The following is a 17,538-nucleotide window of genomic DNA, read 5'->3' as shown; positions in this document are numbered from 1 at the left end:
ATTGAAGTGGTGGAATTGATTCATAATTGACAGTGATTTTCAGAAGATTTTCAGAAGAATGGTTGCTGTTAAAGAGTAGTATTAATTATCTATTAATTAATTAAATCATATAGTTTAATTAAGAAAATAAATTATATCTGCAAAGATTAATTTATTTATTAATTGAATTAATTGATTAATTAATTCTGAATTAATATTAGGAATTTTCAGAATTGATTTTGAATTAATATTCAATATTAATTCAGCAAGACAATCATTTGAACTGGTATGACAATCAGATTGTCATACCGAAAGTCATACCAGCTCAAATAGATTGTCATACCGAAAGTTCTACTAGTTCAACATATTGTCATGCTAGTTCAATCAATTGTCTTGCCGATAGTCTTGCCAGTTCAATCAATTATCTTGCTGATAGTCTTGCCAGTTCATTCAATTGTCTTGCCGATTGTCTTGCCAGTTCAAGTGGATTCTGTTGATTGATTTAATTAAAAAGACAGAAGCAGCAGAAGTCATTCATCTTCAACTAACCAAGAACACAGAAAGAAAAGCAGCCGCACAAATATTACATCTCTCACTGCTGAATTCAAGATTATCAATTTCTAGTTATTAAAGTTAAATCCAAACCACTAGAAATCATTCTCTCGTTCTTGTGTAACTATCTAGCGGATCAAAATCCCTAGAACTTAATCTCAAATTGTGTTTAGCATTTGATTCTTTTTATTGCAAAAATAGAAAAAGTTCATGTCGAATTTATTCTAGATTTGTGATAATTAATTTGAGATTAATCCCTTGTAATCGATACCGTTGTTGTAACACATTTCAAGTTTAATAATATTTTTATTTAACTTGAATTTTGTTTCAATTTTTATTCCGCACTAAATTCGATTAAACGTATAGTTTGTATTCAACCCACCCTTCTACAAACATATTGGGACCTAACAGTTGGGTCGACAAACACTCATCGATAAGTACTAACGGGCTTATAAGCAAATAAGTTCCTTATTTTCTTCTACCAAACATGCCCATAATATCCGTGTATTTGAGTAATAGTTTTTTTTTCTTTTAAAAAAGTTGATTATTTAACCAATATATATATATATTATAAATATTTAGAAAATAAAGTTTTAAAGATTAAAAAAATTTACAACCTACGGAATTATGCCCTCTACGGAATTATGATGCTTGTACAAATTTACAACCTCAAAAATACATGTGACTTTGCATACATTTAATCAAACTTTGTAATTAAATTTAATGAACAAATATATAATTATATTTATAAATATATATTTAATTTTCATTCAAAAAAAATAAAATAAATATATATTCAATTTATGTATATATTGATGTTCTTTTTTTTTTTTGAAGTAAATGGCTTATTTTAAAACAACGAAGCTTCAAACATAATAATCTCCAACACAACACCAGGAGAAGACATAAAAACATTTTGGCAATCCCCCCTGCATGATACCTAGCTAACATATGGGCTATCGTGTTGGCCTGCCTTTTAACAAAAAAGATCAAAACATTAGGATTACTTCTAAGAATTGAACGACAATCCTCAAGTACATCACCAGCTTCCAGATTATACTTCAGATTCTTCCTCAAAGCGTTGACAGTGAGCTGCGAATCAGTGTCAATATCAGCATTGTTTATTTGCAGATCCTTTAGCCACTCAAGAGCTTCATAGACTCCCCACACCTCAGCCTCAAAAGCTGATACATTTCTTGACCGTCGAAGAGTTTTTGCTTGAAAGAACTGACCAGAAGGATCTCTAATAATCATGCCCACAACAAATGACACCGCCCCAGGAATAACAAACGCGTCCACATTTACTTTAAGCCTTCATTCTATTGGTGCACACCACTTGACCTCCTGCACTTGACCTGTAGAGACATTCCTAGAAACTAAATGCTTTTTGTGAGCTTCACGCCATTGAGTAATTTGTTTCACACTGCCTTCAATTACTATTGTTGGCGCTATTTGTTTTGTATCACACACCTTTAAGTTCCTAGCATACGAGATACCCCAAAGCACCGTGGCTATCTATACTCTACATTCTTTCGATTTTGTTTGAAGACGTTCTAATAACCACACAGGGAGCGAATCAACTTTTGATACATCAAATGACAGACCCAAATTACTCCAACATTGTTGTGTAAAACTGCATTCTAGAAACACATGCATCAAGTGTTCCACATCAACCATACACATAGAATTGTAGTCTGAACTCCCCTACCTCTCAACAAGTTTCTAACTGGAATATTATTCCTACATAAATGCAATAAGAAATTTTTTACCTTGTAAGGGACTTCAGTATTCCACAAATCATTCCACCCATGCTCCTGATCCACCCTACGATAAGTACTGTACTGTGAGTCCAGAATCTGTAGCCCGATTTTACACTATATTTCTCATCAACTGCATAAGTCCAAGCTACACGATCGCAGACCAGATTAGTAGGGATAGGTGTTGCTAAGATGGCCTTAGCATCATAACTTGGAAATAAGCTTACCACCTTCTGAGTATCCCATTTTCTTTCTCCGGGAATGAACAATTCGCATACTTTAGTCACAACAGTTCGAGAAACATTTGTGTTATTAACCCTGAAATTAGACTTCCCTCTTAACCAAACATCTTGAAAGACTCTAATATTATCCCCAAAACCTACAATCCACCTAAACCTGTTCTTCAACGCCTCTTTTGCTTTCTAGAGGCCTGGCCAGATATAACTTGCCCCTCCCCCTCTATTAACTTCATACAACGTACAGTTAGGGAAATATCTTGCTTTAAAAACCCTTGACACCAGTGATGAAGGATTATGTAAAATATTCCAGCAATTCTTTCTCAATAAAGCTAGATTAAAACCACGAAGATCACGAAACCCCAATCCACCTTTTTTCTTAGTCATACTCATATTTTCCCACGAAAGCCATTTTATGCACCTTCTGCTTACACTGCTCGAACCACACCAATAGCTATTCATCATACGTTCCGACTCTTGACGGAGGGATTTGGGGATTAAAAAGCATGACATACAATATGATGATATTGCCTGAGCAACTCTTCGAAGAAGCACTGCCCTCCTCCTCGAGATAAACTCCTCTCACTCCACCCCTTAATACGTTTCCAAATCCTATCCTTGACAAAATTAAAAACCAATTTTTTAGATCTATCAATAAGTGAAGGTAAACCCAAGTACTGCCCAGTGATGAGATCATTGTGAACTTCCAATAAATTCGTAATTTCTTGTTGTTTATCCCTTCTGACATTAGAACTGTAAAAAATGTCAAACTTTTGGAAATTTATTGACTGCTCCGAGAGACTTTCATACTTCTTCAAGATTTTTTTATCTCTATTATCTCATCTCTAGTAGCTTTGAAAAATAAAAAGCTATCGTCAGCAAATAAAAAATGGGTAACAGAAGGAACAGTACCACTTACTTGACAATTGGCACCCATGAATCTTGCCATTCACCGCAGCTTCCCCAATCGAATATGGCAATCCCTCCACACAAAACAAGAACAAATAAGGTGACAGAAGATCACCTTATCGAAGCCCACGCCTAGGTAAAATAGGCTCTACTTGAGATCCATTGAAACAAACAGAATAAGACACTATTGTGACACATAGCATCATGCAGTCCTGCCACTTTTGAGTGAAACCCATCTGTCTTGTTCGATCTTTTAAGAGAAGTCAGTCCACTTTATCGTATGCTTTGCTAGCATCCAGTATTAATGCCACTTCTCATTCAGAACCACCGTTCTTTCTTTTCATATAGTGCAACATTTCAAATGCTACTAAAACATTGTCAGCAATGCTTCTCCCGGGCACAAAAGTAGACTGATTCTCCGTAATAATATCTGGTATGATCTTTCTAACTCGATTTACAAGCACCTTTGCTAATATCTTATACAAGACATTGCATAGAGCAATAGGTCGAAGATCTTTCATACTATCAGCTCCTTCTTTCTTCGGTATCAAAATAATGTTTGTGTCGTTAAGATTCGCTGGAAATTACAAGTCACGTAGCCAACTTATACAAAATTTAAATACTTCTTGACCAAACATCTTCCAAAAGTGTTGGAAAAAAGTGGGGTTCAATCCATCCGGACCTGAGGCTTTGCCCAGGTGCATTTGTTTTATCGCAGTAGTGAACTCGTCGAGCGTGAAGTCAGCCACAAGATCATTATTCTGAGCTTCTGAGATTATAGACACCCCACTATGAGCCGTTCCTTCCTCATCCCTTTTCTCAGAACCAAAAACCTTTACAAAATATTCTTTAACAACCTGACTGATCTCCTCATGATCCTCCATTAACTCCCCTTCCTCATTTCTCAGCTTACTAACTTGATTCATCTTCTTTCGTTTAGTTGCATAGGCATGGAATTTTTTTGAATTAGAGTCACTTTCCGCTAACCAAAAAGCTTTAGCTCGTTGTTGCCAATATAATTCCCCATGAATTAAAAGCTCGTTGAGTTTCTGCTTCTCTTCAAAATACCTCTTTATACCCTCTTCATCCTCATAGTCTATATACAATGCAATCTCCTACTTTTGCTTCCTTACTTTCTCTCGAAACTTATTAAATAAATTTCTGCCCCATTTTTGCATAAACATGGAGACCTCAATTAATTTTGGCAGAAAATGAATTGGAGGCAAACTTTTCCAGAACCCTGTAACTTCTCGATGAAATGCCTCCTCTTTCAACCAAGTATTTTCAAAATAAAAACGGAACTGTTTAGGATTGTGGCCCAAACTGCACGTTTCGAGTTGTATAGGCTTGTGATCAAAACAAATGGTATGGTGAAGACTAAGTTTACATAACAGGAACATTTGCCACCATGAGTTTGTGGCAAAGGCTCCGTCTAATCTTTCACGCACCCAGTGCTTCGTACCTTTACTCTTCTCCCACTTGTATTTGCCCACTGTTAGATCAAGCTCCGGCAACTCACAATCCTCTATAGTTTGACGAAAACCAAGTCGTGGGGTGACTGTGCGGACCTTTTCTTATCCGTAAGACACAACATATCATTGAAATCACCTACAATGCACCACGGCAAGGTGGACTTACTAGCTAAATGCTTTATAAAACTCCACGACTCCTGTCTTCTCATACTCTCTAGAAAGCCATAAAAACACGTCATCCTCAAAGAGATTGTTATTTTTCAAAAATACCATATCAATGTGATTAAGAGATGAATCCAAAACACTACAACTAACATTTCTTCTCCAGAAGATTGTTAACCCTCCACTCCTGCCATTACAGTCCTCCGAGTAGGAGTTATGAAAACCAAACTTCGAACTAAGCCTCATTATTCTGTCTTTGCTCATCAATCTTTCAGATAAAAAAAGAAAATTGGGTTTTCAAGACTTAATTAAGTCCCCCAAAATTCGAACTGTTCGAGAGTTCCCTAAACCTCGAAAAGTCCAGCATAACGAATTCATTTTGACTAGCTAGCTTGCCTCGCAAACATAGCCAAAACAGTGCTCGGGGATGTTGCACAATCCATTCCGGAAAGAACAACTTCCAAATTTTTATTATTTTCAACATTATTTAACCCAGGTCTGAGCCCACCCGTAGTATCCATAATGTCATATACCTCCGGGCCTTCTCTCTGTCGCTTCCTCTCAATTAAATTAAGCCCATCAAGTTTCTCCTCAGGCCCATTTTCACGATTTGAAATTGTAATTGAACCCCCTAATTTAGCTAACTACAACTTCGAATTAGTTGAGACAGTTAAATGTTTAAAAACAAAATCTTTTTGCCTAAAATTACTCCCATGATAACCTTTACTCCTTTCACATTCGTAACTGCCATCCCCTGATTTCACGGAATGATTGACTCTGCTTACTCTCTCCTCCCAATCTGCAGCGCCATCCTCCCGCAACCACTTACTCTTCGCCGAAACTCCCAACCTTTTAGGTGTTGCTCTCAACCAGGCCCCCATTCCTTATTTGTCACCTCACCTTGACTGTCCAAAAACTTTCTACAAAATTTTTCAGTATGAGACACCAGCCCACATGAAAAAAAAATCTCCAAGTTTTTCATACTTACAGCTAACAATCACCTCTGCACCATTCTTCCTCGTAATCTTTTTCTTTTGTTTGAGAGGCTTCTTAACATCAAGTTTTATCTAAATCCTCATACTCTCCCTCCAAATACTTGTATTGTTTTTGTGGTCATAATCCAAAAACTCGCCAAAAAAAAATCCCCTAACTGCTTCCCCACTGACTCGGACATATAGCCTGTTGGCAAATCATGAATCTGTATCCAAATATTTAGGTGCCATAAGGGAACTTCCAATGGTTCCTCCCCTTGTGGTATTGATGCCAATATGAGCGTTGCGTTATCGAATGACCATGGCCCTGCATTAAGGACCCAATTCATGTCCTCCTTGTGATAAAACTAAAACAAAAAGATTCCTGGTTCGAGCTCTTTGATGTTTATACCCATAGCTGGCTTCCACAGATCCGCTAACTTTGATTTCATTGCACTAACATTGACATTCTTCTCCGTGAAAAATCTCTCTACTAAGCACAAATCATATTTGTTACTCTCCTCCCCGCCTCCTCCCTTAAAGACAAAAGCTGCATTTTCTTCCTCATCAATATCCAAACTCAACAATTGAACACTCAGATCTTGGTAACGTAACATTGTAACTCAGGCTCACACGAATTCAAACTCAGAGCCTAAAAGTTTGAACAAAGAGAAAAGAAAAAACCTCTCACATACCTGGAGAGAAAAAAATTACCTGAACTTCCTTTACAAAATTTACCTGAACTTCCTTTAAATCAATATCAATTCTTCGGTTACAGTTACAGAGTGAATGAGAAATAAAGCCTTACTTTATATTGATGTTCATTTTGTATTTAATCAGGGCTCTAATGAGGTGTTTTTAACACTCTAAACAAACTATCGTGTATTTAGTACACTATTAACCCAAATTTAATCAGAGCTCGAATGAGATGTTTTTAACACTCTAAACAAACTCCCGTGGATTTAGTACACTACTGCACATTAGTGGTGAATTAGAATTAATCGATAAATACATCTTGTTATCACTAATCGGATAATCGATAATTAATCGAAATGATTAATCAAAACTAATTGAATGTGTTTAACAGAATAAAAAAATACTTAATTATTAAGCTAAATATATTAATTTAAGACAAAAGTGCAGTGATTAATCTAATTATAAAATTAAATCGACAGAGCACTTTACAACAATTAATCGATAAAATCGATCATTTTTAGAACAGACCCACAAACTATAATCTCAACTTCCAGCTTGAGCATTAATACATAAAAAAATCAACCCACAAAAATACATAAAAAAATTAAAAATAAAGTCGGATAGTCGTTAAAAAACAGCAAAAAATAGTCTGGAAATTAGGTTAGAGAAAGGGGGAAAAACAAGGTACCAATTTTATCCAAACAAATTTCTCGATTTCAACCCGGTGAATCCAAACACACTGTAACGTCCCCCACCCTCCTAGCCCTAATCTCCCCCGCCGGCGTAATCTATACACACATCTCTCTCCTCCGCCATCTCAATTTCAGCTCTCTCTCCCTGGTATAATCTCTCTCTCTCTCTCTCTCTCTCTCTCTCTCTCTCTCTCTCTCTCTCTCTCTCCCTCCCTCGCTCTCCCTCTCCCTCTCTCCCTCTCGCTCTCTCTCTGTCTCTCTCTCTCTCTCTCTCTCTCTCTCTCCCTCTCCCTCTCTCTCTCTCCCTCTCCCTCTCCCTCTCCCTCGCTCTCTCTCTCTCAACGCACACACAATTCATGTACGGAAGTATTAAATTTGTTGATAATCAGCTTAATTGATGATGTATGTAGTGTTTAATTGATTAATCTGCGTTGATTTAGATTGTTTGTTATTGAAATTGTCTCGTAATATTGTTTTGTGGTTTTGAAATGCGGTGATTTGGTGTTGTTTGTGTATGTGTGGTTTCAGATCAATTTTATAAGATGTTATGGAGAAATTTAGAGCTGTGGTAGTGGTAGTAATGAGGAGATTGTGATATTGGATTAGAATTGTGTGATGTGAAATTCGGTTCTGTTACGTTTTTTTAGGTTTAGGTACCGTGAAATGACAAGGCTTTTGTTAGGTTATTTTACGATTCGTGTTTCTTTCGTTTGTGAAGGTGTGAATAGGTCGTACGAATACGATTACGTGAAATACATTGTAATTTATATCGATTTGTTAAGCTGTAAAGATTGAACTTGTATTCTTCTTTTATTATTTTGGATATACGTATGTTTTTTTTATTGTGAAACGTTTTTGTTGAATAATGATATTGTGGTATGCTTTTTCAGTCTGTTTGCATTGTGCATTTTAGTAAACGCTATTATCTTACATTTGCTTATTTAAAATTAATGATTCTTGTGCGCGGAGATATATTATAGTAGTTGTGGGGACTGGGGAGTATCTAGTTGAACTAATGTGTGCTCTTTTTATATGTTCAGTACTACTTTGTACGTTTTGTGCCTGATTTTTCTCTCCTTTATTTCTATTGCATTTGCAGCAATTTTACTTTTATATCCTAGTTAAGCCAGTATATTTTTTATATTCAAAATGTTGATGAAAGTTTGTTACGTAGCTACAAATATTCACGATGTTAGGCATCCTATTTTAAACCCGATCTGTAAGGAACAATTTGTTTTTTTTTGGGAAACTGATGGACGAAAATGAATGATGTCTGTTTTGGTTGGTGACAAACAGAAATGGATGGATCTGATAGCGAGGATGATAGACCCTTGATATTTAAGAGGAGTACCCCATCAATAAAGCACAATCAGGTCAAGCCAGATGTCAGAAAAACATCAATGCAGAAGCCGGATGGTAAGTCGGGGAGACAAACGTCTGATGTACGTTCTCCAAACGGTAACGGTCATGACTCTAACATTCAGAAAGGTAAAACAGTTCCCTCCACCAAGGGGTCACCGGTTTTATCGCCTTTGGCCAGCCCAAAAGCATCGTCTTCGTCATCTAAGGGATCACAAGTGAAGCCGCCTGTGGTAAGTACAAAAGCGTCGAGTTCAGGGGCTGACAAATCCAGACAATATATTCAGCAGAATAAAAGTGCTACTGTTAAAGCTGATAAGCCATCTGAAAAGCCTAAGGACAAACCTGATAGTGGTTCTGAGGATTCTGATGATGATAAACCATTGAACGCTAGACTCCCAGTTGGGGGATCTAAGGGAAGCATTTCTGAGCTCAACAAAAGGCCTAGTAGTTCTGGTCCTGCTTCGTCAGCAAAGCCGGACATAGGAGTGAAGGAGGAAGATTCGGAAGATGATATACCATTGTCACATAAATTTAAACAGAAGTCAAATGCTGGGGAATCTAGCAACGCTCGTGATTCTGATGTTAAACCTCTTGCATCGAAACATCAGCAAAATGGTACTAGTTCCAGGGATAATGTTAAGAACCCCTCTCCTGCATTAAATAAAAGACCCTCAACTGAAATCAAATGTTCAGGCCAGTCTCCAGTAAAAAAGGCAAAGCATACAGCTGCACCTACACCAGTTAATGGTAAGAAAGTATCGGTCAAAGCAGAACCTAAAAAAGAAGACGATGACAGTGACGATGATAATGCTACTATTAGCCAGAGAGTCACGAAGCCAGCTACACCAATTAGTAAAACATCTGATAAAAAGAAAGCTGCAGTATCTGCTTCTTCTTCGCTTAATAAAGTAAATAAGAATTCTAAAAAAATAACCAAAAGTACTGAGTTTTCGAAGTCTTTAAAGGTCCCGCCTGGCTCTGGTGAAGGTCAGAAATGGACAACGTTAGTTCATAGTGGTGTCATTTTCCCTCCTCCTTACAAGCCTCATGGGGTTAAGATGCTTTACAAAGGAAAGCCAGTTGACTTGACTCCTGAACAAGAGGAGGTGAACTTCTATTGTGTTCTTTCTTGATCTAGTTAGACAATATTGGTCCATTCATGTGAATATTACTCACCTTTGTTTAAAGTGTTCTAGTTATTGCATCCTTTGTAGAACTGTTATAGCATGTTGCTTTAAAGCTGCATTCTTTTTTTTGCAGGTTGCAACAATGATTGCAGTAATGCAAGATACTGAATATATGACAAAACCTGTGTTCAGAGAGAATGTTATGAATGACTGGAAGAAAATACTCGGAAGAAACCACATAATTAAGAATTTGGATGACTGCGATTTTACCCCAATATACGAGTGGCATCAGAGCGAAAAGGAGAAGAAGAAACAAATGAGTGCAGAAGTAAGTGCAATATTCTGCACGGGTTTAGCTTTAAAATGACATAACACTCAATTATCGGGCAAAATGCCATTCTTTAGTCAAAAGCCTCAATTTCATCTGAACAAGTAGTATATATATTTGATTTATCTATTTATTATCGTCGATATCTCTTCTTGGACAAGCTATTTTTTCCATTTGGACTACATATATAAGTATTTAACTATTATCTATAGACTACAGTAATATCATCTGTTGTGAGATGCTGCAATGTTCACAGCGCACAAAATGCAGTCCTGTTTCCAGTTAAATATTTCATTTTTGTACTATTACATGATTATAGCAGAGATTATTTTTGCGGAGAATCTCAAACAATAGCTGCTGGTTATCATGTGTTCTTGTACAACAAGTAACAGAGTTTGGTAATACATTGTATTTATCTATTGATATAGAGGTTTGTTTATGCAGGAGAAAAAAGCAGTGAAAGAAGAGAAGGCCAAGCAAGAGGATAAGTACATGTGGGCAATTGTTGATGGTGTCAAGGAAAAGGTTACCTAGCTTGGGTGTTTTCTTGTGTTGTTGTACAATGTCATATATTACCTCGAGTTGATCCAAAATATGTTCTGATTTGAAAATTTTATTAACAGATTTCGTACTGTCAACAGATTTCTCCCCTCAGTATATTCTTGCATTAAGAAAGGAGTAGCATCGCATCATAATATTAAATAAGAGCCAAATGCGTTGTCTGATACAACTACTCGTGTGCAGGTTGGGAATTTTAGAGTTGAACCACCAGGGTTGTTTAGAGGCCGTGGAGAGCATCCAAAGGTTTCTGGCATTACAATTTTCCAACTAAGAAAATAAGTAGATCAGCATATATATATATACATGTTATATATTGGGGTTTGGCCCTTAATATCACAATTTGGGAGGAAAATGCCCAAAATCTCACACCCGCTGAAAATGGCCCTTTCTAATTTCTATCACACAGAAACGCAAGTAAAAATTGCGTTCCCTTTTTTAACAGACAACGCATATTTTCTTTGCGTTTTTCTCTGAAATTTAAGATTGGAAACACATTTAAAATATTTGGTAGACTGAAAACGCATTTAAAGAAAGCGTTATACCGAAAATCTATGATGCCAATTAATTTTATTATTTTAATTAAAAATTAATTTAGAGGGGTAAACGCATTTTAAGTATGCGTGGCAGCACAAACGCATTTCTAATATGCGTTAGGATAGAAATGCTGTTTTTAATTTCGTTTGTCTGTGATAGTTTGGGCCATATAACTAACATGTGATGTTTTCGGCCATTGCTCACAAAAATGTGAGATTGCGGGCCTTTTTTCCTATATATTTTCTTTCTGTGGTGTTCAGCTTTAGTTTCATCAAATTTGTATTGAAATACTGATTTATTTCTTTTCAGATGGGAAAATTGAAAAAACGTATAGCTCCAAGTGACATCACTATAAATATCGGAGAAGATGCTCCAATACCAGAATGTCCGATTCCTGGAGAAAGGTTCCATCTCTTTTCTTATTGTATTCCCCCCTTCCATTGTATAAGAAGCTATCTTTTACTAATATGTTTTTCTGTGTAATGTTCCTACTTTGTCGTTCAACAGCTGGAAAGAAGTTAGGCATGATAATACTGTTACTTGGTTAGCCTATTGGAATGATCCAATCAATGGAAAAGAGTTTAAATACGTGTTTCTGGCACCTAGTAGTTCCTTAAAAGGACAAAGTGACAAGGAAAAATATGAGAAAGCTAGGAAGTTGAAGGTATTGATTACTTTTTGCTTGCAAGTTTCTTACAGAAATTAGCGGCTCGGGTTAGAATTTTAATGCGCTAATTGCAAGAAGAACGTTTTGAAGGTTGGCAAAACTAATTTTATATTTGACTTCTACAGGGGTATATTGGAGGCATTAGAAAAGCTTACATTAAAGATTTTACTAATAAAGATGTCGGAAAGCGACAAATAGCAGTGGCGACTTATCTGATTGACAAACTAGCTCTGAGGGCAGGCAATGAGAAGGTATAATGAAAATAGTTGTACATCCGTGAATTTCTTCCCACTTTCTTCTTCTTTTTAACTACTTTAGAATGAATTGGGAAGCCTGAAAGTTATGCTGACTAACTGGCAAGGTTGTTTTTAGAGGACTAACTTTGACAACAAATCTTTGTCCCGAATAACATTGAGAAAATGTTATCTATATTGCAATTTACTTGATAACTAAATCACCAAAATGTAATTATTACAAGTCAACTGAGCATGAAAAGAAATATAACTTAGAAACGATGAAATGATTATACCAGTGTATGGTGTTGTGCAGGATGATGATGAGGCTGATACTGTTGGTTGTTGTACATTAAAGGTAGAAAATGTTGAACCAAGCCCTCCGAACATTTTGAAGGTAAATGATTTCTATCAACTTTTTTAGATTTTAGAGCGCTCACTATGTTACTAATTTTAGTGAATTGATACAGCTCTGAAACGCAATAAAAAAGACGATAGTTCTATATATAATTACGTAATTGAGGTTTTGTAGTCCCAAAAGAGTCAGCTTTGTATTGTATGCGAGTAGATTCAATTATGTGGGGTGTACAATACTTTGTTGATTGTTTATAAGTTTTTACATAGAACATTTTGCAAGTTGTAACAGTTAAATATTCCCGTGATATTTCAGCTTGACTTTCTTGGTAAAGATTCTATCAGATACCAGAATGAGGTAGAGGTTGAAATTCCCGTGTTTAAGGCGATTCAACAGTTCAGGACTGGTCAGTGCACTGCCTTCTTTGGTAATTAAGTTCTTAAATGTTTCTTGCTCATGATTACTGATTATCTCGTTATATTGTACCAGGGAAAGATGGCGGTGATAATCTTTTTGACAAGCTCGATACTAGTAAGTTGAATGCCCATCTGAAGGAATTGATGCCTGGCCTTTCGGCAAAAGTTTTCCGTACATATAATGCATCCATAACTTTGGATGAGATGGTGAGTTGCATTTAGAAATTACATAGCCTAAAATTTGGTAGGTTTTACCTCGTGTATGGATTATTCTGCAGTTGTGTAAAATTTTAAAGTGTCTATGTTTTCTGCACATTTTCCTGAAGTACCATGATTGTGTCAATCTGCGGAGAATTGTCGAGGGAAAAATCTTATATTTTTATAAGGGAAGGATTAGAGAGTTAATATGGATGTCGTTGGAGGATATGAATTGCTAGAGGAAACGATTGAGTAAGCACATTTGAGAATGAAGGAATAAGTCATGACAGGACTGTGGAACAGAATGAGCTTTGGAATACAAATGCTTGAAATATTAACAAACTGACATTGTAATTCATATCATTATCCCCGGCATAAAAAACTAAAGTATATCAGATTGAAGGTTGTGCGTTTTTGAGGATATATTCAGTGTTAAAGGTGGAGAAGTTTCAGAAATTTAAACGATATCTGATGTTATTAATGTTCCATAAAATGAAGTTTGTAGTATACTAATTACTAAATAAGTAGGGGTTAAATTCATGAAAGTTTAATGCAGAGGGCTTGGTTCAGTATATGGCTAGAGGTCTTTACTTGTTGCTGAGTACCTTAAAATTTGAAGTTGTCAGTAAGACTTAATTGATTTTAAATTATCTACAAGTCTGCTATATGAATCATTTCTAACTTATGAAAGTTATCTACATACTTATCAACTGATGAGTTCTTTGGTTAATTTAGAAGAAGCTAAATTAACATCTAACTTCTGATAAGATCTGCAAACTTCTAGTGTTCAGACGTATATGAGGTGTAAATAAGAGATACAAAGATGACTGACAAAGTCTCGTATTCATCTTGTGACTTATGCAAACAACGAAGGCATATATGGATGCATGCAGTTGATTGTAAATAATATAATTTTGCCAGAAGATTAATCTGCCTGACTGGAGTTCGGGGGAGTGTGGGAGGGGTATCTATGGTTATTTTCAGTTACTGTAAAACAACGAAAACCAGCCCTAAATCAAATGAACAACTTAAAGAGACATACAACGTACATCGGGAGGGAGAGAGAGAGAGATCTATTCTTCTTCAGTCAATGTGTTGTGTTCAATCGATGCGTCAGATGTGTTGATGTGCTGATGTGTGTGTATATATGCATGACTGTTTATATATGTGTTGATATGTTAGTTGGGCCTGGGTATGTCAACTATTTGACTGGTTCAGCCCACTAACTTACAGTCTGTAGCGCACACACGTACCTTATATTTTTAATATTTAGTTTGGTGAATTTTTTTGTAATTGTGTTTATAAAAAATGTTAAATAACTATATAGAATATATTTGTAATATTTTAAAAATTTTCGTATTCCCCGCACCTGAATCCCCATTTTCTGAAATTTTCCAAATTCCCGTATCCCCGCACCCGCACCCGCACCCATGCTTCCTAGGATATATATTGTAAGTGTATATATATGTATGTAGATATATGTATATATTCTCTATAGTGCATATTATATTCTTGTCGTTATCTTCTTAGATGAAATTGCAAGAATTTTGTCATCTCATTATCTCTTTCCTCCTCTGGTAACAGTTGAACCAGGAAACAAAGGGTGGAGATGTTTCTCAGAAGGTTGCTGTCTACCAACATGCCAATAAAGAGGTAAAGGGTTATTGAGATTGTTTCATTTAAAATATCTGAATGCTTTGTTAGGCTTTATGTTGGTCACTCTTGGTTGCAGGTAGCAATAATTTGCAATCATCAACGTACTGTCTCAAAGTCGCATAGTACACAGATGTTGAGGTTGGATGAGAAGATAAACGAGCTAAAGGTCAGAATCTTTCTATTTTACATTACATCTGTGTGACTTCTCTAAAAATATCATGAAAGCAATCTAGCCACTCATGCATATGTGTTCTCGACCTTGGTCGATTTTATCGTACTGTGTTACGTGAAGAGGTTGGTGGTAGTTTGAGTTCCCATCTAGTTTCCTCTTCGCGATATATGAGAACACTTCTGTCATTCTGTTTGTGCATGTTTTTTTTATTCATGGTTCTTAGCATATTACAAACGGACAATGTAAAAGAATAGTAAAAACTTGTAGTTACAGGCTGATTATTGTCCTACACAGTGACAAGTGGTCAACTTACTTTTTATTTTCATCAGGATCTTGTTGAAGAACTGAAAACTGATTTAAGTAGGGCAAAGAAAGGGAAGCCACCACTAAAAGGTTCTGACGGGAAGACAAAGAGGAACATGAATCCAGAAGCGTAAGAGCAATAGTGATTATATTACGCAAAGAAACTTTTTGGTATTACGTAGTTCCTAATTACAACAAAAACTGCAGGTTAGAAAAGAAGATTGCTCAGACCAATGCAAGAATTGAAAAAATGGAGCGAGATAAGGAAATTAAGGAGGATCTGAAGACTGTGGCATTGGGCACATCAAAAATAAATTATCTTGATCCTAGAATTACAGTGGCTTGGTGCAAGCGGTCTGAAGTTCCAATTGAGAAGGTAAAGTTGAAATAACTTTAATTAAAAAATCTTTAATATTTCATGCATATATAAAGAATTGCTTGGGACTTTGCTGTTTGTATGTTTCATGCTCAATCACAATGCAGATGTTCAACAAGTCCCTTATCGCAAAGTTTGCTTGGGCAATGGATGTTGAACCGACCTTCAGATTCTAACTCTCTGTTAGTGCCAGTACCAACTCTGGAGCCCCTTTCCCTCTTATTTTCCAATTTAGTTATACATTTTTTTAATACATATATTTCCTGCGGAAACTTCATGTTGTATTGAGTATCTGAATTCAATATGGGGAGCTGCCTCCCTGTATCTGTTTCTTTGTTTAGATTGCTCAAATGTGTAAAAGCAGCTCTCAAGAATTGTCTAATAACAAAGTACTACTAAACTGTAATGACATACAGGGCTATTACTTAATTTGGACTAATGTAGTTTCCTTTTTTATTCCATTATTTTTGTTGTACTAATCAATAATGGCGCTGCAACTTATACAATGGGAGACTGTGTGATTCGATAAAAGATCAGATACAATAAAAATCAGGTAATCCGGATGTGCTATTGGGTATTGCCACAACCCAAACTGCGTGGTGTTTTTTTGGTGATGATTAACCCTTGTATTGTGTTATTTTTGCTGGTAAAAAATCTGAGAGGAATGAATGTTGACTCTTAGTAGATTGCCAGAATGCCAGTGTAAATTGGATTGTGGGAAGAAGCAAAACACTATAATGAAAGAACAAATATGAAACCAGAATAATCTACAAAACTTTTGGTTTTTCCCTCCTGTTTTATCCTACTATCAATGTTTTACCCAGTTGTTAACACTGAGTACTATTTATAACACTTGTTTCACTGATAGAAACTCTGATTTATTAAAACAAGTGATTTACTATTTATATTATTTTTTACGTTCTCTGTACTTGTCAATTGTTATCATCTTTGAAAGAGTGTGTGATAATTGTAGTTTTATAGCTTTTTTAATATTTTTTTCAAAAACAGAATGTTTAAATTTTTATTCAGAAAAAAGAAAATTTTTTTAAAAAAATATGAAACTATATCACACATCCTTTCATAAATGATAACAATTTTGAGTGTCGGAGGGAGTAGTTTTGGTCAGGATGCCAAATATAATGATGATAAGCAGACATTTACCTTCATTTTTCTCAGATTTACCAGATTAGAATTATTACTTTTTCACATGCACACTTGCTCAACCTCTTCAAGATTCACACAAAATTACTCAGATTAATATGGATAGTGGAGAAAAGGACAAAAGAAAAGTAAAGAGAAAGTGATAGTTAGACTTTGAGAAGGGTCAAGATTGAAGATTTTAGTTGAGTTTGTGCAAAACACTACCAAAAGTTAAGAAGAATATTAAAGCATGCAAGAAAAAAGCAAAGAAAAAGACAGAACATATTTGAGTAAAAAGTTTGTTAGTATCATCATCATCATAAATCACATTCATTCACCATATTTTTTTGTTACTGTCATCCATTTTCACTTCTCCCGAGATAAAACAAATCACTTTCCCTCCAAATTTGCACTCACTTGACACAACAAAGAATTTGACAAATTTATCACTACACTTTATGTTCTTGTTTCTTGTAGAAAATGAAAGATAAAAGATGGAATGTAATTTAATCAAGATACTGTTATTTCGCTATCGCTTCACTTATCATTGCTATCACTTTTCACAGCTCATTTATCACTGAAACGAGTAAAAAATATTTTCTGTCCGAAGATACCAAGTAAATTGTAGGAAGATACTTCATGTTTTTATTTTTTATGGGGATGTTTTATATATTTATAATAATT

The 17,538-nt window shown here is 35.6% G+C and overlaps 1 protein-coding gene across 1 annotated transcript; it reads left to right on the top strand.

Annotated features, from left to right (window-relative positions):
- Positions 1-7,371: 7,371 nt before the first annotated feature.
- Positions 7,372-16,175, top strand: LOC141721758 (DNA topoisomerase 1-like). Its single transcript, XM_074524836.1, has 16 exons — positions 7,372-7,574; positions 8,723-9,894; positions 10,049-10,243; positions 10,688-10,768; positions 10,988-11,047; positions 11,648-11,742; positions 11,846-12,002; positions 12,131-12,256; positions 12,555-12,635; positions 12,909-12,999; positions 13,083-13,216; positions 14,792-14,860; positions 14,940-15,029; positions 15,365-15,468; positions 15,546-15,714; positions 15,822-16,175. The coding sequence occupies exons 2-16, from the start codon at positions 8,725-8,727 to the stop codon at positions 15,888-15,890; spliced, it is 2,691 nt and encodes an 896-aa protein (XP_074380937.1). The 5' UTR covers positions 7,372-7,574; positions 8,723-8,724; the 3' UTR covers positions 15,891-16,175.
- The last annotated feature ends 1,363 nt before the right edge of the window (positions 16,176-17,538 follow it).

The sequence above is a fragment of the Apium graveolens genome, chromosome 4 (assembly GCF_009905375.1).
Source record: "Apium graveolens cultivar Ventura chromosome 4, ASM990537v1, whole genome shotgun sequence".
Classification (NCBI taxonomy): Eukaryota; Viridiplantae; Streptophyta; class Magnoliopsida; order Apiales; family Apiaceae; genus Apium; species Apium graveolens.
This window is presented reverse-complemented; position numbering and strand designations above follow the sequence as displayed.